Source organism: Hylaeus volcanicus, chromosome 5 (genome assembly GCF_026283585.1).
Source record: "Hylaeus volcanicus isolate JK05 chromosome 5, UHH_iyHylVolc1.0_haploid, whole genome shotgun sequence".
In the NCBI taxonomy this organism is placed as follows: Eukaryota; Metazoa; Arthropoda; class Insecta; order Hymenoptera; family Colletidae; genus Hylaeus; species Hylaeus volcanicus.
Genome location: NC_071980.1, coordinates 22387301 through 22411321, shown reverse-complemented (window position 1 = coordinate 22411321; position 24021 = coordinate 22387301). Strand labels below are relative to the sequence as shown.

At 35.0% G+C, this 24021-nt stretch overlaps 2 protein-coding genes and 1 non-coding gene across 5 annotated transcripts; all 3 read left to right on the top strand.

Moving 5' to 3' along the window:
- The first annotated feature begins 1696 nt into the window (after positions 1 to 1696).
- LOC128877497 (uncharacterized) lies at positions 1697 to 16701 on the top strand. The gene is made up of 16 exons (XM_054124828.1): positions 1697 to 1712; positions 1821 to 1868; positions 3404 to 3705; positions 4991 to 5131; positions 5199 to 5366; positions 5458 to 5600; positions 6843 to 7220; positions 7307 to 7632; positions 8429 to 9048; positions 9555 to 10450; positions 10531 to 10663; positions 11851 to 12078; positions 12162 to 12515; positions 14455 to 14737; positions 14984 to 15287; positions 16349 to 16701. The coding sequence occupies exons 1-16, from the start codon at positions 1697 to 1699 to the stop codon at positions 16533 to 16535; spliced, it is 4527 nt and encodes a 1508-aa protein (XP_053980803.1). The 3' UTR covers positions 16536 to 16701.
- Positions 16702 to 17380: 679 nt separating this feature from the next.
- On the top strand, positions 17381 to 17454 carry Trnan-guu (transfer RNA asparagine (anticodon GUU)). Its single transcript has one exon. It is a non-coding gene; the product is annotated as a tRNA-Asn (tRNA).
- Positions 17455 to 18057: 603 nt separating this feature from the next.
- LOC128877668 (protein l(2)37Cc) lies at positions 18058 to 20089 on the top strand. Of its 3 annotated transcripts, none has more exons than XM_054125181.1 (4): positions 18058 to 18163; positions 18543 to 18642; positions 18722 to 19143; positions 19228 to 20089. In XM_054125181.1, the coding sequence occupies exons 2-4, from the start codon at positions 18558 to 18560 to the stop codon at positions 19534 to 19536; spliced, it is 816 nt and encodes a 271-aa protein (XP_053981156.1). In that variant the 5' UTR covers positions 18058 to 18163; positions 18543 to 18557; the 3' UTR covers positions 19537 to 20089. The 3 variants fall into 3 exon arrangements, with proteins under 3 accessions (XP_053981156.1, XP_053981157.1, XP_053981158.1); XM_054125182.1 differs by lacking the exon at positions 18058 to 18163 and adding an exon at positions 18209 to 18350; XM_054125183.1 differs by lacking the exon at positions 18058 to 18163 and adding an exon at positions 18421 to 18449.
- Positions 20090 to 24021: the final 3932 nt, after the last annotated feature.

Sequence of the window (24021 nt, the reverse complement as noted above, 5' to 3'; positions counted from 1 at the left end):
TGTAATGGTTAGTCGCGTTAATAAATGATATGATATGAGCCGCACCGCCAATAACAAAAATACGTATATCTCGAAGTGGAGCGGCGAATTTGATTCGACGGCAATTTAACGTGGTCGTATAGTACCTCTTGTTTAAAGTAAGGGGAACTTTAATTAATCTTAGTATGTACGTTACCTCGCTTACTATTGCTTTGACAGTAAAAATGCATATAATACAATTATCGAAAAACAAAGTTTGGACACTTTTTTATTCCATACAAATTTTCGGCAACATTAATAGTAACTGAGAAACATGTAAAGTCTAATGTGCTTCATAAACAACTAACTAAAAACATACATATCTATATAACTTATCTTCCAACATTTTGTTTATGCCGGTACAGGATGTACCAAATTTGTAAAGCACCACATTAAATTAAATGGAAGCATTAAATTATTTAATTTTATTCAATTCCAGGTTAAAGAGAGATAAAGAGAATCATTTAATCATTATTGCAAGTAAAGTTATCACAACTTTGTATTTAACTTATCCTTCAATTATTCTAATCAATTATATAACACCAATTTACTCGAAGAAATTAGATGTTATAAGTTAAAAAAATGTGCAATAACGTTATTATTAATACGTAGTCGTATTAATGAATTTAGTGAATAAGTTATTAATGAAATAGTGAGTTACTAAGCGCACGGAGGTCTAAAGAGCCACGTAAATAAATGCAGCAGATTTTAATTTGGGAAACGATAGAATCAAGCAATAGGTCTTGCCAAGAACTATATTTAATGGAATTTCTTTTAATTAATTCCTGCATTTGTTTTATTATAAAATCAATATAAGATTTAGTTAATGTTTCGTTAAGGAGAATCAGAAGTTATTTAACATTGTAAACAAACAGTTTAATCGAATAAGGTATTACTGAGTTTGTGATTAAAATTTGTCGTTTTAATCCTTTACAGTCCTACGTCGAGTAAGACTCGACAAAATAAATTGAAATTAGAAAATCCAGAGTGCATAGGATTCATAAATTTGTTCATGATTTATGTGCCTTTATGTATCGGTAAGGAGGCTCACACGAATTAGGATACACCCGGTTTATCTAATCATTTTTGCATTCATACAATATTTCTTATCCTAAAAAACGTTGAGTATTTTAGACAATTATGATATTATTATTATCATTACTATATTATTGTTACATTGTTTGTGATCTTTTTGGTAGGTCTCCTCAAATTAATTATGTTCGGTTAATCGATTAAAATAAGTTTTAAAACTGATAAATAGTAATAATATTAGATTGTAGCCAAAATATCTTGCGTAAATTTTTAATAAATAAAAGTGATCAATGTCGTATGGTGCCTCAAAATGCTTAATGAGAACGAAAAGATGAAAATGAAGGTTGAAAAAACAAACTCTGTTACGTATTCAATTATCTATTTCTGCGAAAACGTTAAAGAACAATGAGGAGAGTAGAACTCTGCAAAACTCTCGATTAGGCGGTATGTACGTTTTGAAGAGTCATTCATATAAAAGAGCAATTGCTACGATACCCGAACGGGTTATCTTTTGCATTGATTACACCGGCACGTAACACCCTCTCGTGAGGGGTTATCGTTTACCCGGATTCACCGATTTTTCGACTTATAAAAGGGGAAAGCCTCGAGGTAGCGTCAGTAGTCATTCTTCGCGTGTCGCGCTACGATGAATGTTCTAATTGGTAAGTAATGAAAAACGAAATGATAAGACATTTTTATTATTTTAACGCGCAGAAACCGTTCGTGAAACGAAAATTTGCATTTCTAATCATAACTTTCCCATTTTTCAGCGATATTGGGATTGGTGGTGGCGGTGGTGGCGGCACAAGCCGTGCCAGGTATGTTGACATAAAAATAACCCTAAAACACCATTCTAGAGTCCAGTAGAGTCTAAATTACTTCCTCGTGTTTATATCTTTTATAATGAGTGACATTTAGGTTCCTATTGAGTTTCGTATACATCGTATTCATGGTGTAACGACACTATGATTTATAATGCGTTGGCTTCAATACACTTGAGGAATCGAAATACACCTAACTCTCGATCATGGTATTTTTTGATTAGACAATTTCGCTTTTACGCGATTTTGAAAATAACGGATACCTAATAATAGAAACTGTCAAAAGTATAATTTATACTACGCAAATATTTGTTCAGCTATGTTTTAATACAGTTCGTTTATGAACACTAGTATTAAACTTAAAACAACGAGAGCCCTCCTTTCATTGAACATAAAAAGTATTCGTATTAAATAGCGCAGCAAATCTTTAACAATAGTACGTTTTCTAATCGTAAAATTAAAAATTTTTATATTCCATAACTATTAGTATTAGTTATTTACTATTAGTTATTAATAATAGTAACATTTTTGTAATTTTATTGGAATTTAACACATTCTATTACATAAAATGAAATTACAAAAAGAAATTAAACAAATTGAAATTATAATATATAGCTTTAAGTATTTGTTATCCTCAACAAAAAATAATATTAATTAATATTTTTGGCATGTGTGGCATTTTGTGAAACTCTGTGCAAGATGCAGCGGTACTTATAATCGGTCTTTAAGATTTTGTAGGCAGATATTATTAAATATTATTCTTTTCAAATGTTATATCAGCATTATAGTTACTAGTATAGTTACTACCAGTATAGTATAATGTATAATATAGTTACTAGTTACTAATTAGGTATCTTTAAACTTAACAATGGCTGTACAACAAATAGTATGTAATCTAAATGAAGATTTTTTTAAAAATATAAAACTATCAAAGGAACCTATTTTTTAAATTTTCATTCTTTGCCTTCAAGGTCATCCTAAGTTCATATTACACTAGACTACAACACTATTAAGTCAAAAATACAAACTGCCATTTAAAAAAATCGAACTTTATTTTATTGCAATGTATGGTCAATCGAAAACTGATCAACATTTGCTTGAAATATTTTGTTGTCAGATTATCGCAAGTACTTGAAAAATCGTGAACCGTGTTACGTGGAACTCTCTATATACAGGGTGTTCCAGAATTCCTGTTAGAGCCGGAAATGGGGGGTAGATAAAATTATCATGAACAACAATTTCCTTTGCAAAAATGTCGGATGAGGCTTCGTTTTCGAATTATTAACGAAAAATACCTGGCGTAACTAGCCAGTCCAGGCTCGAGAATGGAACCTACATCTTCACATTTGAAAAAATAATGATTATTAACAGTATTGGTTTAATAAAAACAACGTATGATGTATATGGAACTCCGAAAGCATGATAGGCCTCCAAAATCGTGTGCTAAGGTTAACAAATGGACCATTACGCAATTTTGAAAAATGTTCTTAGGACTGACGAGTCATGAAACTTGAGAATAACTTTTTTTACAGACTACTTTCCCCGTGACAAAGTGACGAATTACAAGTACACAGTCGATGTGAAATCTGGACTCCTATATCCGGCTGAATTCACGTCGGAATATGGCATAGAATGTCGTCTTAGCATAGAGGCGTATAACAGCGACCCGAAGCTGAAGAACGCCTACTACGTTAAGGTGAAGAACGTGAAGCATAGACTCTTCAATGGGAAGAGGACGTATGACGAACGTCCTCCATCTCTACCACTTCCGGTCTCAGATGCTGCCGCTTCATTCGAAGAAGCATTTGTAATCGTCTTTGACAAGTATGGCCAGGTAAGTGTCAATCTAATTATAAAGAAATCATCTATTTAACAATTCTAAAAACAAGCTACAATTTCGTATATATGATCTCAGGCACTGTTGATGATAACTTTTGCAAACTTTACGTGTTTGTTTATACAGTACTGTCTAAAAGTTTCAGGTCACTTACGGTACATTACATTTTATACATTTTTACAGCTAAAGAAAAAGTACAAAGTTCTATTTAGCTTATATATTTTATTTTATCAATAATATTACACAGTGTACTCTCCGAAATTAGATAAAAATAATATAAATTTAAAGGAGAATTTAATATCGAGTACTTCTTTTTCCCTTGTGACAGAATCGATTCTTCTTGAATAATTTTCACATAATCTTTTTATTATTTCGCTCGAAACGTTTTACCATCATTTCGTTTGCATTTTTGACCTCTCTTTTTCCTTGAGCTCTGTTTAAATAATCCTATTGCACGTTCGCTAATATTTAAATCGGGAGTTTCAGGTAACCAACTCAAAACGTTTAATGTTCCATTCTTCTTTAAATCTTTTAAATAAGTTTTTACAACTCTATTATATGCATATGTATGTATTGTAATATACTAGTACATACAAAAGCGCAATAACAAATATACATCATATTTATTTCATTAACACTAGGTTTACAAAGATTCGAAGTATTTTCGCTGCATTTTTTTTGTTTAACGTTTAATTCCTATGAACTTTTTAGTCACTCGCTTACACACTTTTCAAAGAGGTTGAGTTAACTGGTTAATAAGAATATCGATTTTATTTTTACTATAGTTAAAATTACGCGTAACCAATATTTTGGAGCGACTGTTAGGAGGAAAAGAGGTCCCCTAAATTCTAAATGGACAGTGGTATTAATTTTTAGATGTTTCGTTAGCTTCTATTAAAATGAATAACATTTGTTCCAAGTGTTGTTTAATTATACAGAATCATAGAGTTATAACGAAATATTAGTAAAAGTATTGTAAATTATTTCAATTCTTCTATTGTTACATGAAAGAGAAACTTATGGCAATTGCACCTAGTAAAATATAAAACAAGAATACGTGCTTCTTGTTCATAGGTTCCTTCATTCACGTTATCACCTATTAGAGAGAATATTGGTAAAAAAACTTAATAATTGTTTTGGAAATCAGTTTTACAGCCATTCGTCACGTCACACCACTTTCCTAAAATTCAAATGGTCTAAAATGATTTCTTGCCTAAGTGTCTAGAAAATATAGCAAGGACATTGGACATAAAAACGAAATCCATTCATGTTTCTTCTTTAGCTGGAGGGTTCGAAATTTGTTGAGAACGAAACCCCATGGTCGAAGAACATCAAGAGATCCATCGCCTCTATGCTTCAACTGGATATGCGTCAAATTTTCAAACAGCACCCCATGAATCGAGACAGTTTCATAAGTCGTGAGGTAGGTAACGACTGATGGGAACATCCCGTAGATTTTTCTTAATGTTCTCTTTGGTTGTTACCACTAGAGAACCATCCACGGCTTGTGCAACGTGGCCTACGACGTGGACCAGCCGCCCCTTAATCCGCCACGCAGATTGGTAGTCACCAAGAGGCACGATCCTATGACCTGCTCCGATTTCTCTTACCAAACGTTCAACAATATCGAACACCAAAATTGCCACATCATAGAAGAGGTACCAAGAAATCGTAAATCTTCCAAGCGCTTCGTTTTCAAAATTATTTTATCCGTGACTTGATACATTCTCTTTCCTCGTTTTTGCATAGAGTCCTGTGACTACTACCAGCAGCCGAGTATTCGAGATCGAAAACTACGGTCACCATATCCTCATAAAAAAATTAATTGGCCACGGAGACATCAAGTATTCTCCTTGGCAAGCTAGAGCCGAAGGCCACTATACGCTTACCAAGTAAGTCAATGGATTTATCTAGTTTGGAGATTTTACAGTGTACCCGCTTTATTTTTTAACCAGTTTCAAGACAATTTTCATGGCGTGTTTCTAGTTAAAGTACTGGATACAAAGTCTGAAATTTGCCAAGTTTCTGTATACTGGGTCTTCTAGTCTAGAGCGTCATTTTTTAGATCTATTTGAGGATTTCTTTTTCTAATCTATAAGGAATTTTTAAAAAGGTTTTTGCACACGTACTTATTCACATTTTAAGAACATCTACAATTTTTTGCAGGTAAAAATAATCAAAATTAAGCGTAGCACGAGTGATCTTGTACTATCCCTCTTGAAAAATTATGTTCGTGGTTGCCATGATTTCGACCGTTCTACTTATCTGAAACGAAAAAATCAAGAAACATCTTCATTAATATTAGCGTCGGTATGACCCACGCCAAAATTATTATGAAACATTAAAAACTTAAAAAATGGCAGCACTTTAAAGCTTGAATATTGATCTTTTGTAATTTGTTTTTAACGAACACAATTGTCTCTGGTTATTTTTAATCATTTTTCTTAATAGCCACACGAAATTTGTCCTTCTTTTTCCACGATTGACACGTAAATTCACGCATAACTTAACATTGGATCAGCCGAAAGCAAAAAATCAAACAGATTATTAAAATATAGTTTTGTAGTTATCGTCCGTACTAAAATTATAATTATTCATTCATATTTAACCTTATTCTTAAATTATTAAAGTTCAAGAAAAGTGTTGAAAAAATGTAAAGGTCCGTCATTTTTTTTTCCAATCAGAGGTATTTGATTGTAATCCGGACGACAGCGACAAAACTATACTTTAATCGTCTTTTTCATTTGATGGTTTCGGATGATCCCATGTCGAGTTATCGTGTCAAATGTGACAAAAGGGGACAAATTTCATGTTATCATAACAGTGGACAAAATTATTAAAAATAAACAACCGCTATTACAACCACTTATTATGTAAAATAATAACGCCTTAGCTGACCGTCATTGTACATGACATAGATACGAGATTTTGTTAAATTTACTTTCTATATTATTTCAAAAGTTTATGTCGTGCACTTTGACATAATGATTCAGTACTTGGTAAAGTATTGAATTGTAAAAGTTACCTCGAAATTGATAAAAAAAAAAAAATAATATGGTATCCTGTCAAAAATGATATGCCTCGCTCGTCGTAGGAAAGAATTACTGTTTACAATAAAATACTTACTTTTTCAGTCAAACAATGATTTTCGAAGGCCTCGAGGAGCCATTCGGTTCAAGTGACCGTATGATGCGTTTTGCCGTGGTTCCAGTCGACCCTCGAATTACTTACGCCGTACCGGAAAGGTATTACGCTGCTACCGGTGACGTGGACGTGACTCAAGGTCGACATACGGTTAGGCTTCCGATAGTTATAAATGAAATGAAGGACTTGTTGCAAGAGGCTGCCCACTATCTCAAGGAAGAACACATGAGCCAGGGTGAACCACAATGGAAGCATGGTCAGACGATCAATAGGATTCTGTACCTTATGCGTTTTATGAACCTTGAATCTATGGAGGAAGTGTTCAACGGCCTTAAGAATCCTTCAAACGTGAATGATGAAAGGATGAAGTGCGTAAATATAAGTCTCTTAATTACCGAAATATCTACCAGAAAGATTTCCTTTAGGCCTAATTCTTTTCGTATTCGTTTCTCAGAAATATATACCTCGGAATAGTGCCAAATAGTGGAACCACAGCTGCGTGTCTCTTCATTAGAAACGTAATTCAACAAAAGAAAGTTTCCCCTTTGACAGCCGCAATGTTGCTCACGAAACTCTCGTCGAACGTAAAAGTTGCATCGGAAACACTGCTTCAAGAAATGGAGGTGTTCCTAGAGCCATTAGTAGGACCTCTTAATTCCCCTGAAGTAACGAAGGCTAGCATACTTTGCTTCTCTACTTTGATGCGCAAGACATACAAAGACGGCACCATCACCCCTCACCGGAGATTATACATGGAGAAACTAATGGACGGTCTTAAAAGTACGTACACTTGGTTAAATCTTACATTTTCTATTCCAACTAATTTTTAATATTTAGCTTACTCAGATGTAAGCATGTATTTATTATTATTTGGTAAATCTGGTAATGTATGCGTAAAGAAATTTCAAATAACGAACTTGATCTTAATTTAACGTAATATTGCGTTACATTCTCGCCAGAGATTTTCTTTTCTGTCATACTAATGAACTTTTTTATTCAATAATTTTTTTTTATTCAGATTTGTAAAATTAAAATTAAAATTAAAATTAAAAGTGAAATTTACACATTTGGAAACATAAAGGAGCGTGTTGAATATTTTCTTAAGCAAAAGGCATAATTAGTTAGAATAATTTTTACAAAATTTCAATATTTCTATAAAATCTTTTTTAGATTTAAGAATATCGAACAGAATTTTAATTTAATGAAATGAAATTCATTTTAATTAGTTTATTTTTTAAATAGATTTTAAAAATGGGTTTCGTATGCGTAGAATGAATTACAAAATTTTAGTTTTTATTGATTTTTATTTGTAATCAGTTTCATTCCACAAATCATGTTCTTGTTTAATTCATAAATTTAAATAGAATTTTTTTAAATTCTCAAATTTTACAAAGATTGGTTTATTTTTCTGTGATATTTGCTTGAAAAAATACTCACCTGACTTCAAAATTTCACTTTTTACTCGTAGGTCTTAACTCAGATTCAAAAATCGGAGCGTATGTAACAAACAACGTTCGATTTGAGATATCGTTGTTTAACATTAATAATTTTTAACACGTTTCATAACCGTCTCCAGCTCATCCAAGCCTGGAGATGAAGATGGTGTACCTGATGGGCTTAAAGAACACTGGCCTATTGGAGGTTTTATACCTGTTGGAGCCAATCATCAGGGGTGAAGTCGAAATAGATCCGAACCCTTCTATGATCCGTGCGTATGCCATGTGGGCCATCAAGGATGTGTCCGTTAAGGAAGTCACTCGCTCTGAAAACTTGCTTTGGCCAATTCTCAGCAACAACCGCCTTCCAATGCCGCTCAGAGTCGGTGCTTACGAAGTGTTGATGCACATAATGCTTCATAAAGGATCTATGATGCAAATGCACTGGTTCATGATCCACGAGAAAGACGAACACCTGTACAATTATCACATAGAAACCATCAAAGGATTGGCATCCTCCACCGATCCTTGCCTTCTACCGATTCAAGAAATGGCTAGGAAAATATTGCAGTTCACGAGAAACAGGAATATTCGTGGTTCACTTTCGACCAAATTCCACATTGATTCCCACGATCACAAGTACGGCCACAGCGAAGCTGTGAAAATGTCCTTGCTCATGGATCCTACGTTCGGCTTGCCGTATGTTGGCTCAATGAATCTCTACTCGACCGTTGGTCGCAAGCCTGCTAGTCGATTAGGCGTGAGTATCACTGATTATTTTATTTTAGAGGCTCTATTAACAGAAAAATTCACTAACACTAAACCTACTGACATTTCATTTGTACTTATTTCTACCACGGTCTTAAAGGCACTTTCTTCGATGAAATGCAAAAATATTTTGTTTGGTATCAGATCGAGCGATATTTGAAACAATTTTTACAAAACGGTGAAACAAAATTCCTTTTTTTTTTCATTTTATTGTAAACGTAAGAAGCAACTGATGAAAGATAATGTCATAATGTCTCGTATGTAAACAAAAAAATACGCATTTCTTATTCATATGTGTCACATTTTTTTACAAATAATTATATTTTCAAAGACACATTTTCCAATGTATATTTTTTGAATTTAGAACAGATTTTCAAGGTTTTGTTTGCCTTTGCAGTATGTAACTTGTCAAGCTTCTGTCGTGTCTGATACTAACCAGAGAATTTTCAGGCACCCTCGTTGACTACTGCATTACCTACTTTTTTATCGTCATCGTAGGTTCACTGGTACGCGGAAGGCGTACCCTTCATCATACAAGCTATTCAGGATGAGTTCTTCGGTAGCGCTGCAACAGAGATCACCAAGCAGAACTTGAAGAGACTGATGGAAGATGTGGATCGTAACGAGAAATTCCCCAAGCCTGGCAGTCTATACGTAATTCTAACTGGCGCGAATGACAACGTTGTCGCGGTGCTCCATCAAAACATCCTCGACTTTAAGCAACTTCTCTCGAACTTGAACTGGTGGAAGCAGTTGATCGCGGACCACGATAAACAAGTGAACGCGCAGCACGTATTCTACGAGGACAACTACGAAATGCACGTGGCTACCGACTTTGGTGTGCCAGCAGTCCTGGCTACGAAAACACCAGTCCTGGACTCTGTAAGATTGAACGTTGTTCATTCGACAGAGGAGAAAGTCGTGAATATGCAAGTGAAGTTTAGATACCAGGAGTGGAAGCACGGCGAATACTTCATGTCGGTCTATAATCCCCTCGTCGATGCTTGGCACGCCGTTCGTAGAACAGGAACTCGCGACATTGTCGTACCACTCAGTATGGCGATATCCTTCGATGCCGCAACGCAGAACGTTGTATTTTCAGTGTCGAGGCAACCAAAGACAGAGTATTCAACGATGGGATTATTGACTCACGCCAAAAACTTCGTCAGTGTCATGGACGACGCGAGCGAAGCCTTGTCGACGAGTTGTCCCCAGTGCTCTCATATTGAGACTGTCACTGGTGGCATCAGCAACAAGGTGCACCAACTCGACGTGCATCTGAGAGACAATGCGCTTTGGTATTACATGGGAATATACAATTGCGAGGGTCATGTCACTCCTCTGCCTATCGCCGAATGGTTTAACGTATTGTCAGTTGACCACACTGTTCCCATGTAAGTATAAAATGGATAGTGAACTTTCGAAACGATTCATGGACAAAGATAGTAATCAAACTTTATTTTTCAATGCGTAGGAGCTTGAAGAAATACACGCAGATTCTTCTGAGACTCCGACAGAAGATAACGAACGACATGATCTCGTCGCAAAGCGCAAGTTGCTCGAATCTGATGAAGGTTGAACCCAGTGCCGTTTATTCTGCTGAGCAGGTAAGTTAAGAAATATAACTTACGCGCAGTGTTATCCTATAGTTCAGGGCTGGTTCCTATAGATCCTATAGATCTTGTTATCGCTTCAGCGCAATGCAAGCACACGAACTAATGATTTCAAATATTAACAATTAAACTGTAATTCCAATTGCTGGATGAAACTTTGGGTGCAGGTCAATAATGATATTTTTATTGATAATTGCATCGATAATTAGAGATCTTGATAGGAAAATCTCGCGAATAGCGAAAATCATAGGCACCAGGCCATTCTACTGTAGGATAGAAGCGTGTATAAGTGCTGGGCAGACTCTGGAAGGGTTGCTGCAATGACCAATGAATGTTAAACCTAATTGCACATGCGATGAACTGTACACCAATGCTCGAAACCAAACCTTACGCAGAAGTTAGTCCATCCACGCTGAGGCAAAAAATATTCTCTTAAACACAGCAGCGTCTAGAAGTTGAGATTGCCTCCAACTTTTATCAGATCTTCATCTCTGCTAAGTTTCATTCGGGAACTCGAGTTATGGATCGTGTACTTCCATTGTCAGCGACGCCATTAGTTTACGTGCTCACCGAGCGCTGAAACGGTCGCGTTTAACAACCATGCCATAGACATAAAAATTTGCTTAATGGTCATAAAATGGATGTCTCAAAAAATTCATCCACGTATTAAAAAAGATGATATATGATAGGTATATTGCACTGAGCACGTATCCTATAGGATACCTTATTTAGGTATTCTTCGGAGGGTCTTTCTCCTCCCTCTTCGGTTTGGAAGTTACTAATATCCATCAATGCAAAATGATATATTTTTCAAAGAAGCTGGTATGGCATTGTTCTATAACAGAATTTTGTTACGATACTTTTTTTCTAGACTTAAAAAAGAATTTAAACTTAAAATTGAAATATAAAAATATTAATGAATGCAAAACTTTCAATCATGTAGTGACTGCTGGTTGTTGCTACTTCTCCGTAATACTAAAAAATCAAGACAAACATAAAAATGACAAAAGTTGTACTATAGCATATATTAAATAAAAATGCAGTTTCTTAGCGGTACAGTACAGCTTTCGAATATTGCTGCGAGTTATTATTATGTATGGGTAGAAGATGTATGAACGTATAATGCATTTAGATCCTTTCCATAATTTTGCCATCTGTTTTCTTTGTTCGCATGGAATTAGGTTGACTACAGTTTCAAAATCCAAATTAAAGATACACCCTCTGCGAAACTGTCTGCTCTCGAAGCTAGGAAGATCGACATCCGCGGTACCATAAACGTTAAAGGTGAAAGCAACATATCCAAACTACATTGGGATGGAAACGTTGACATTCAGCTATCGGCAGGACACACGTCTAACCGCTTGAAGGCCATGTTCACTCGCACTATTCCAAAAGAGATGAACCACAAGGTTCGAAGGATCTATGATATAAAAGTCACATGCCAGGAGAGTATCTAACGGAAAATAATTATCGTTTTGTTCTATTCCTTCAGGTGTGCATCGACGGACACGTGGAGTATCCAGAATTCGACAGCGACCCATTCAACCACACCGTTACAAAGAAGGAAACAACCGGAAAACTAACGGTAGTTATGGGAAAAACTACTGACAACAAATGTGTGCGGGACGAAATGGATGTCTCGATAACCATGAAGGGTGAGCAGTCGGACGAACAGAAACACGAGCACCCGGCGGACGACGAACTTGGCCAAGCTTGTCAAAACCACATTAACAATGGGCTTCTCCAAACCGAGAAATCGCACGTTCCTAAAACTTTCGAATGCGTCAAAAAAGCTGTACTCGACACGACTTTGAGGAGATACACCGTGAACATGGCATTAAAGAAGGTAACTTTTAATCGTCGAAGGAATTATATAGTACACTATAACGAGGAATCTGAGCAACAATTTCTTATAATTAGACTGCGGATCTTTATGCAAAATGAAATCTTTGTAAATGTACCTACAAAAACTGAACCTAAATAGGAATTTATATACTTACTCCGCAAGTATTATAATATGAACTTTACTTTCAATATTTTTTATATTATTGGCTGCTGTGTCCATTTTGTAGTTTCTTGTACGTTCAGATTTTTTATAAATGCATAAAAATCCGCAGTCTACTTATAACTGAGGCTTCCGAGTCTAAGATGGAATATTACTGCATTTTTGATCCCCGAAGAAGCTAGATAATTTATCTAAAGTTAACATTCGAAAGCCTCGGTTAGAATTCACTATGAAGCTGGACCGTGAACGTCTCGAATATCTTAATCTAAATATACAGGGTACTTCAGAACTCCTGTAAGAGTCGGAAATGGCGGGTAGCTGAGACGATTCTAAACAACAATTTCCTTTGCGAAAATTTCAGATGGGGCTTCATTTTTGAATTATTAACGAAAAACACCGACCAATCACAGTTTCGAGACAATTTTCATGTTGTGTTTCTAGTTAAAGTACTGGATACAAAGTCTGAAATTTGGCAAGTTTCTGTATACAGTAGGGCCAGCTTCTTAAGGGGGTCGTCTAGTCTAGAGCGTCATTTTTTAGTTCTATTTGAGGATTTCTTTTTCTCATCTATAAGGAATTTTTAAAAAGATTAACACTCGAAAGCCTTGGTTAGAATCCACCAAGAAGACTGGACCGTAAAATGTCTCGAATATCTTAATCTAAATATACAGTGTACTTCAAAACTCCTGTAAGAGGCAGAAATGGGAGGTAGATGAGACGATTCTGAACAACAATTTCCTTTGCAAAAATGTCGGCGAGGGCTTCATTTTTGAATTATTAACGAAAAACCACCGACCAATCACAGCGTCCGATTAGCGCGCGCTCAGCCGCGAGAGAACATAAGCTCGAGCCAGGACTGGCTGTGATTGGTCGGTGGGTTTTCATTAATAATTCAAAAACGAAGCCCCATCCGACATTTGTGCAAAGGAAATTGTTGTTCAGAATTGTCTCAGCTATCTCCCATTTCCGCCTCTTACAGGAGTTCTGGGACACCCTGTAGATGAGAGCGTTTCCTTTACAAATATCACAGGCAACGTTTGTTTGATAATGGAGGTTGCAAATCAGACTGGACGAACGAAGCAAACTGAGTCTAAGTGTATGCGCGGCTAACGAAATTTCAAAACTAAATTTTTCGAAAATGCAGCCTTGTATGAAAAAACTTTATTCTATACCTTAGATTCAGTTTTACGTGAAGAATTACCCCTGTGCTGGTTGTATTAGTGACACATCGTGTATACTAATGCAGGAAGTTTTTTTCTAAGATATATGTAGACTCTTTCTAAATAAATCTGTAATTAAACCGTTAACTGGGGTTTCTGGGTTTATACTGTGTCGATTGAGTAGGGTCTTCAAGGGTCTACACACCAATATTGATGCAATATACCAATATATTAACAGCAGTATGTCTTTTGATTCTTGAAGAAGCTAGTTGCAATGTTGACAAATCGTCCAAGTATTAGGTGGACTGGAAAGCAATGTCGTTTTTGGAATTTTAAATACTTGTTTATCACTCACTAGCTCATTGATTTTTATCGATCTGGCATTCAAAATTTGTACACTAAATGGCAAAAGGCTGTTGATAACGAGAGCGATTACATAATTGATTAAAAAAAGGAATTTATTAAAAATTTGTTTGAATGTAATGTAAAATAAACGACATTACTTTCCAGTCCACCTAATATTTTATCCAAAAAATTCAAATATCCTAAAGTCTACTGTTGTGAAATTGTTTTGTATTTCATAGTGACGTGAATAATTTAAATTTTTCTCCGTTATTTAGGTACCTCAGTACGTATCGATGCAAGCAAGTACGATAGAAAAATTCGTGCACGGTATTTTCTTCGCACACAGTAATTTCACTTCGGAGCTCGTTTCACCGGGCAACGTGAAAGTACTCTTGAACTATTCAACCTGGACACCAATGGTTGACGTAGGAGTTATCACCCCGATAAATGGCTATCAATTACTTCAACTACCATTCGGTGACAAAGTCTGGAATATGTTGATGCAAAACGTTCAATTCCCTGTTCACAGTCTGGTCGATTACGTTCAGGATAGAAGCAGTGAGTTTGCAGTTACTTGATAATTCATGCATTTAACAAAATAAGGAAAATTTAAATGAATGGGATATAAAATTAAAGTGAAGAAGTTAGTTACAACATTGTACATCAATTGTACAATCGTTACAAGCAGAAAATTTCAGCTTCATTCATCTGCAACTATTGATATTGTAATCATTATTGATAAACTTAAAGCAATCGCATATTACAACCGTTTCGCTATTGGTATTAATTTTGTGATTTTCGCAGGGATGTGTACGGCTTACCCTAAAGTGGTAAACACTTACGACAATAACATCGTTCCGAAAAACATTTCTGAAGACTGCTGGACCGTTTTGTCTGCTGTCCGCCATACCAGAGAGCATATATACGTAGTTGCTCTACAAAAAGTGATGGATACAAAATTGGGCATGTATTTGGAATTAAATGAGCATTCGTTGAAAATACTTCCCAATGGTGCAAACCTGAGTGTTGTAGTTAACGGAAAGGATGTAAGCGATTACGCAAATGGTTTCGTAGTGCCTAGTGACCAAATGGAATCTTACGCTATAAAGTAAGTTTACTATCTTATTCCCTTTCAAATTCTACACGAGTAATTGCTGTTCATACGTATACACTTATCCCTTGACTTACACGGTAGAATCATAGTGTTTTTCTGACAAACCGCGTAAATCGCAAAAGAAACAATAAAATGCGTATAATTTAGGCATTTATTTCATCGTAAATGAAATAAAATACCAGTGAAACAAATTATAAGTCCATTCATTAAGTAAGAAGTATGTAAAGCTATATTTTGTAATCTTTACTTTGGTTTCTATAGATATAACTTATCTTCTCTCTCGTCGGTATTTTTAATGTAAATGTTTAATATAATGATGAAAATGCTAGAGAAACTATATTTATAAAAGCATTAAATGTGAAATTGTAAAGATTTCCGATTAGAAAAAGGACAACCATATACACTTTTCTTTTGCTAAAAATTTACTCTTCTAATCAGTGCCGCTCCGCGGATAAGGGGTGCCTTTGTGCGAAGTCAGATTTCACCGTCCTCGTAAAATATAATAGAATTTGCTAATTAAAGTGAACTTGATTTGAAAAAATTGTCATTCACTTAGTGTAAATATAAGTTATACGTATGTGTAAGCATGTGAAAATAGAGCATCATACGAGTCTCACTCGTGGTAAGGAATTTGGTCCATAAACAATAAGCACGAGTCAGTCTCGTGGTATTTCGTATTTCCTACTTTCCTGTTCAATATAGCCCGAGCAATCGGGAGATAGCGTGTAAGTGAAGGGGTTAATCAATATGAATGCTTTATCTGTTAACAAAAATTGAGAAATTCCCTTTTTCAAGTTCAATGCCAATGTTAACAAACGAAGAATAGTACAAAATTGCTATACAAATACACCCACAGTGTAAATCTTTGTTTCTAACAATTCCCATTTTTGAAAATCGGTTATTTTAAAAAACGTTGAAAAGTGACTACGATTTAAGGAGGGATTGTGTAAAGGAGAGATAGCTGTATTCTCTAAGTTTAATGTCACAATTTCTAATTTAACACTCCTGAATAAGGTATAACACAGATACGATAACAATGTGTTTTCTTTTCACAGATTAAGCTCAAACTACGACCACTTGATTATCCAATCAACATGGACACCGATAACCATCCTTTACACGCCAAACAGCGTGACCGTGGTAGCAAATACTAAGCTTCGGGGACATACGTTTGGTTTATGCGGTGCCATGAACAACGAAAAGGGACATGACTCAGTAACATATAAAATTGTTGATAACTAAAGTATCAACGCAGGATCATTCATACATTACAGCCATCTTACAAAATGTGTACAGCAGAGATTATCACAATCATAGATATTCAATAATTTTATAAAACAAGAGACTTTACCTGTTTTAGAGTTACGCAGAATGATAATGTAGAAAGAAGTTGCGAAATAAATGTTTATTTTTGGGTAACCTGTGATTATTTACTCCTTAGACTTTGAATACACTTAAATAAAATAGTCGTACAGCATGGAACATTGGGCGAATGTTGTAGGAATATTTTTTACAGGAAATCATCATTTCGTTCGTGGTTATTCCATGAAGTCGTGCAGGATAGCTTAGTGTGAACATTTATATACAGTACAACCTTCGTTATTTGAACTAACTTCGGGGAAAAAGGTGAATACATAGAAAAGTAAATGGTTAGCACTTAATTTTATTTAATACCTAATAAGTCAAAAATAAATCAAATCAGTACAACTTCATTGTAAATAGCTTCATATATAAACAAATACAAAATAAACAATATTGTTTGATACTTCTCTCTTTTTTAATAGAATTCAAGAAATAAATCGTATCTGTTGACAGCTAAATAATATAATTAATTTAATACAACTAGTTCTGTAGTATTTCATTTCTTTTGAGCCTTATTTTTAATTAAATTATCATTTCGCCTCTTATAATTTCGCATGTATCGTTTTACCCATGATGTATTTATTTTATAGTTGATAATAAAAGGAAATGTCATTACTTTTAATTCAGAGTTATTTTGTTCCATATCAATGTAAATAAAATTTATTTTTATCTCATTTTTATTCAATCTTTTTATGTAGTGAATTATTGAATCGATTGAACAAGTTGCCTCCGTGGCGCAATCGGCTAGCGCGTTCGGCTGTTAACCGAAAGGTTGGTGGTTCGAGCCCACCCGGGGGCGTTTTTTTTTTTATTCTTCAACGTTCCAAAATGTCATTAACCCTTTTCCCTCGGAACCTTTTAGTGGCCGACCTATCTCGATGGCAATTGTACGCGAACATGTGCAAACAAAAATTGCGCGATATTACATAGTGTAGCTTTGAAATTAAATAACGTATTATAACGTATAAAATATCGAACTCGTTTTCGCTGCTGCTTCTTTTCTGACGGAATACCATATGGTATTTTTTTTTATATAACTCGATTTGTAAACCATATATTGGTTCGTTCTTTATGCCATCTAAATAAAAAACTTCAAAGAAATATTCATTTTTCAAAAAGTTGCACTGGCATAAGTTTATCTTGTGTAATTATTAATAAACTTCGATGTCCTCTAAGTGGTACTTTAGACTTACAATTAGACTTACGATGTCCCTCAAAAGAAACAACCGAGTGCAAAGGATTAGTTTTCGACGCGATTCAAAGTCGATGTACCGTGACTGTTTGTCGTTGAAAATGTCATTTTTATACACATTATTTAAACGAATGTTATTGACGCTAACAAGTATGTAAGTACAATCGAATTTGCCTCTCAAGAAGCGATCTTTAAGTGGCGCCTCTGTCGGGTTCCTCCTTGACCCGTTTATAGACTCCATTTTCCTTTTATCAACGCATGTATACCACGCGAGAAGAAAAGTTATAATTCCAACTTCAAAGACGGAATTTATTACGTAAGGATTGATTATGCCGATATAAGAACTTTGATTATACTTTATTTCGATTGTGTAGTGAATCATCGAGAGCATGGACATTTTGTTTCTATTGTGAAATTAATTCAATAAAATTTTTCGGAGCCGGTCTTTTAAAACATTTTTATGTATTTAAGTTCTTTGTATTAGCTCGGTTTGGACAGCCAAGGTATTTCTAGCGTTTCTCGTTCATAGAGAATAATAGAAATCAAATTTCCGCTACAATTACTTAACGTGGGATTCGAATTGTAATTATTTCGAGTTTTAGGTTAGAATTACTCGGCCATAATTTTGTGTTAGTCGTGTTGCATCAGAATATAATTGTGTGTTTCCTACAGTGAGGTTTTACACGTTGTTTCAGGTACATCGTTACAAAATGGCACAATTTTTCAATAGATTAGGACAACTTGGTGTAGGCCTGATTGTGACTGGAAGCGTTGTTAACTCTGCCCTTTATAATGGTTAGTTTTCTTTCTTTCTCTGTGACAAGAAATCTGTATACTTCATCTTTACAAAAAATATGTGCCTTCATTTTTACAGTGGATGGAGGTCATAGGGCTGTTATCTTCGACAGATTTGCGGGTATAAAGAATCATGTTGTAGGAGAAGGAACACATTTCTTTGTTCCTTGGGTACAGAAACCTATCATATTTGATATTCGATCTAGGCCAAGAAATGTCCCTGTCATTACCGGAAGCAAAGATCTTCAAAATGTTAACATCACGCTTCGTATCCTCTTTAGACCAGTACCAGATTCGTTGCCAAAGATCTATACTATTCTTGGCGTAGATTACGATGACAGAGTACTGCCGTCTATCACTACCGAAGTATTGAAAGCTGTAGTTGCTCAGTTCGATGCAGGAGAATTAATCACCAACAGGGAAATTGTATCTCAGAAAGTTAGCGAAGATTTAACGGAAAGGGCTTCACAGTTTGGATTAATTTTAGACGATATTTCTATTGTGAGTACACTTTAATAATTTTTGTTTCTGAATATACATTTTTATATGTTGTACTAATTTTGGTACATTTTTTATACGTTTCAGACGCATTTAACCTTTGGAAAAGAGTTCACGCAGGCTGTAGAGTTGAAGCAGGTAGCACAGCAAGAAGCAGAAAAGGCACGTTTCTTAGTAGAAAAGGCAGAACAACAAAAGAAAGCAGCCGTCATTACTGCTGAGGGTGATGCACAAGCTGCCAGTTTAATCGCTAAGTCTCTTGGTGAAGCTGGCGATGGTTTAGTTGAACTTAGAAGAATTGAAGCTGCCGAAGATATTGCTCTTAATCTGTCTAAATCCCGTCAAGTAGCTTATTTGCCACCAGGTCAAAACGTCTTACTAAACCTACCACAATAAAGAGATAGATTGGAACAGACATTGTACACTTAAGTCGTGCATTTATATCATAACAAATGCATTTTTATGCTACAATGGTGTATGATAAGTAGATGCTATCGGAAGCTCCCTAAAAGTGTTGGTTAACAGGAATATATAACGTTTCATAGCATTTATATTTCAGTTCTAGATTTACATCTTTTATACATGAATACGTTCCTGTACTTTTTACCATACTCAAACAATTTTGAACAATTTATTCTATACTTCCAGGTGTATACTTTTACAGACCCCTTTCTTTGGTTATATAGTTGTTGATCGATAACCTGGAAGCGCATTTGTATATTGCTATCTACGATTCATTTTGATTGCTTTGCAGAATGAGGAGAGCATTTTCCCTGTGTTATCAATATACCGATACACCGATTTGTTATCTGCTCTTCTTAAACTGGTGTTTATTGATTTACCAATTTTTGGCTCTCTACCTCGTTGTAAACATCATATGAGCTAGCAAGCAATAACAGCACCACTTGTTTCAGTGTCAAGTAATAAAAGCTGCTTTTTTTAAATCATATTTCTATAATTTTGTTACAATTTACGTTACATCATGTATAAACAATCGACATACGGCTAAATCTTTACACATCTCAGGTATTATGTGCCGCAGAATTAAGAATTATAATACCACGTATGCGGTCACGGATTGTAAAAAAAGATTTTGTAATGCGAAGTCAGCAATGCAACACTTATATTTTTAACATGTCAACTCGCCCTGTATTGTTACATTATAAACAGGGTGATACAAATATGCTTCTAGCGTAGTAATTATGTATACAAACACAGTAATTCTGTGAATAATGTTAGTAACTATTATTGTAAAAGTCTCCCCAACTTAAATGTTATTTTTTAGAACGGAAAGCTGCACATTTTATTTGGTTTGCATCTTATGTTGCTTGAAACTTTGAGTTTTCTTTTCGTTTGTACAAGCACAATCAACGAAAAGGACATGGAGGTTTCATCACGGCGATCCATTTGCAAGAGTTGTTTGCTAGGTCAGAATGATCAATCAGCGACTCAAAATTGGTGAAGAATTATCTCAGTAGGGGGTACTGTGGTTCCGCGTTTGTCGGCGTTGTCAGTTAATAGAGAAAACAATTCATCATAATTTGGTGAACACCGCGGGGTGTCTTTCGAAGGTGGTCCGCAACGAAAATTGGAAATACTTGTTGCTAATCAGAGGTGGGCAAAATACTTATCTAGATAGAAATCTCAAATAATAATAAAAGGTAAACAACGTTTTATCTTTTATCCGTTCGATAACAATTACATGCTGTATTATAAAACGAGTTTATTTTCATGTTGAACAAATAAAAGTTTATTCAAATAATTGTTCATAAATGTACAATGTTATTATTCGTTACTTATTGTTCGAATAAGATTTTGCTCAGTTCTGTTGTTACCTCAAATTAAACTTTATACTTTCTTAGGTTCTTTATAATTACTATACTATATGCCGGAATTTAAAGTTACACGTGGAATTTAGGGAAATCATTGGGACATCACAGCTAATAGTGTTCTCTGAACTATGGAATTTCTATTGCATCCCTTTTGTCGCTGAGTTTTTTTTATGATTTCCGAATTATTTGCATGTATTAACGATTTCACTGATAATGAGCGTTGACGAGTCTACGTTTAATTGTCTTACTTATGAGAGCTACTTTTGCTTGGTAGTACTTTTGAGAGGAAGAAACGTTAGTGCTGGGATAGGGAATTTGCGTTGTTACATATTTCGTTAATCTCATTCTATTTGAATAATTCAACAGCTAAGTATTTTATAAATATTCAAATATTGCGAATAAACGTTGAATATGATTATTGAAATATGAAAGTACAGTAGAACCTCTGTTATATGATCGTTCTATTTTATGGATCGTATATTTCTTATCACGATACTGTATGTACATAAACATACAAGTGTTTACATATTCCTCTCTATAGAATGAAATCTACCCTCGATGATGCATTATTTAATTGATATATGTAGAACGTATAATGGCAGTATTGACGTACCATTGGCAATTAAAGAATTATGCGATATCATTGAAAAACTTGATTGTGGGGAAAGTCCAACAACTTCAATCAGTTTAAAAACTTTGCTTTGTTTAATGCAAAAATACCCATAAGTTACTTTATAAAAAAGATCGAGAATTTCTCTTCTATAGGATTCATTTCTTTAATTTTCTTAAAAAGAAGGGGAACTTAACACTATTATTTCGTTTTAATTTCATGTCCTATATATGAAATTATTTAGAAATGAATTGAATCCATTATGGAGTCCTGGGCAAGTCTTCAAGATATCACGATTTATACACATAAGTGGAAGTCGTTTCAAAAATACGTTGATATAGTTCGGAAGACGATGAGAAATTTTGATAACCACTGTCGCCAAAACTCACATTAATTTTTATAAATGTATTTGAGCAACAGTTGAGATCAACGTACCCGATTAGACCTCTAGTTTGTGGGGCTTCCGGCCAACTACCCAGCATTAAGCAGCCTTGATTTTATTCCATTTTGTTATACGTAGGTATTAAGTAAAGTTGACTCCTTATTCTGTTACGTAAAAATTCTCTTATTTTCTCTTATCTTTTGAACACTTTTGTACTTTAATTAGTTCACATAACGGAGGTTTTGCTGTATATATTCAATTATTTGCTCCAGGACTGAAATTATTTGATTTATAGTCCACATCATATCATGCAAATACCGCAAATATTCATATGCTTGATCAGTGCTCAAAATATTCAAATAATTAAGTGTTACAGTCGCATTCGTAGAACATTTGAGTCACCAGCGTGTTCGGATAATTGTATAAGTCTGCTTAGCTGTAGTATACAAGAGAATTGTGAAAAGACATAAATTAAAAGACTATTCGCTGATTCATAGGTTCCTAAAAATGTAGTAATTCATGTTTAGGTATATTTTCTAATAATCTTGATAAAATGTACTGTTGATAAAGTGTGTTCTTCAATTTTATGGAGAATCTATAGTGATATGCTGGCTTTCAATTCTGGTAGGTTCCTGAATCTTGGAATAGGAGAAAGGTAGAAAAGGATCGTTTGATAGCAATAGATCGTAGTTGCATAATTTTCGTTAAATTATAAACTAACCGAGAGAGCTCGCTGACTGAAGGAGTAGAAGGGGTGAGATCGAGGCGGTCGGAGCGCGAGGCGAAGCAGATTAGCGTGAATAATGAAGACACGACCCCGTGAAAGCCTAAGCGGGCCTCCTTAAGTCTGCTCCTTCGAGTAGAAGCCGAAGCCGGAAAGGAAGGATGCTGGCTGAGAGGTGGAGCGGACAGAAAGGAGGTAGAAGCAGTTAATTACTCCTCCCATTCAGGGGATAACGACTTCCCCTTATTTGTCGAGAGGCGCAAACAGCCAACCCTCGGCGAAATCCCTTGGCAAGACGCTTTCTCGGATATATACCTCACGGAATCTTGGGTCTATCGCATAACTCGAGCATTGCACCGTTTCGATGGGCACCCAGTCCTATCGAGGAGTCTTCGAATTGTAGCCGAGTAACATTGCCAACGACAAAGAGAAAACCGCGAGTGAAAAGGTAATTTTTGTAACGAGCATACTTAAATTGGCACTTGACGCGTTGCTATATTCTCGTTCGAATTGTTGTTTTTCCGGTGATCTTTGGGATTTATTAGGTGTTTGGATAAAGTTTTGTAGATTCCGCCGAATTACTTTATCAACCAACTGTAATCTGTACATTACTTTTGATTACAATATTTTCCCTAGCTTTCTATTACCTTTTGCCATCTTTAGGGCAGAAGATTGACTTTTAATAGTTACATATATATTTTATATTCACATTAATAAAAGCATAGAGATAGAGTATCGAGGTTTTTCTCTTTTTTTAATGATAAGATATTTTCAGTTACAGGCTGGCCTACGTCTCTCCTGTTTTATCTATAATATCTCTATGGTTAGAATTTCCCATTCAAGTTCCAATAACGTTTGTTTCTTCGTCATAACTAGATAGCGGATCTTTATGCATTTATAGAAAATTTGAATCTCCGAGAACCTACAAAATGCACACGCACAATATGCAAGAATATAAAAAAGATTGAAAGTAAAGTTCACGTTGTAATATTTGCAGAATAAAATAATTTTCTATTTAGGTTCGATTTTTGTAGGCACTTTCGTGAAGATTTTATTTTGCATAAAGATCCGCAGTCTAGTCATAACGAAATATTTTTATGGAATAATTGGATGTCATCCTTTGCTAGTAAACGGTCTTTTTTGCTTTATATAACTAGTTGTTCTGCAGCTATTGTGTTTGGCCCAAATCCTCATCAACTAAGCCAGCAGTTCTCATCTTCCATCTTCTTAGGCCGTCCTAATCGAAACTTATCGATAATATCGAAATCACCAATTTTGAACCTATTGGATTAATATAGGCACTTGCAATCACTCACAGCACTATATCCGTATG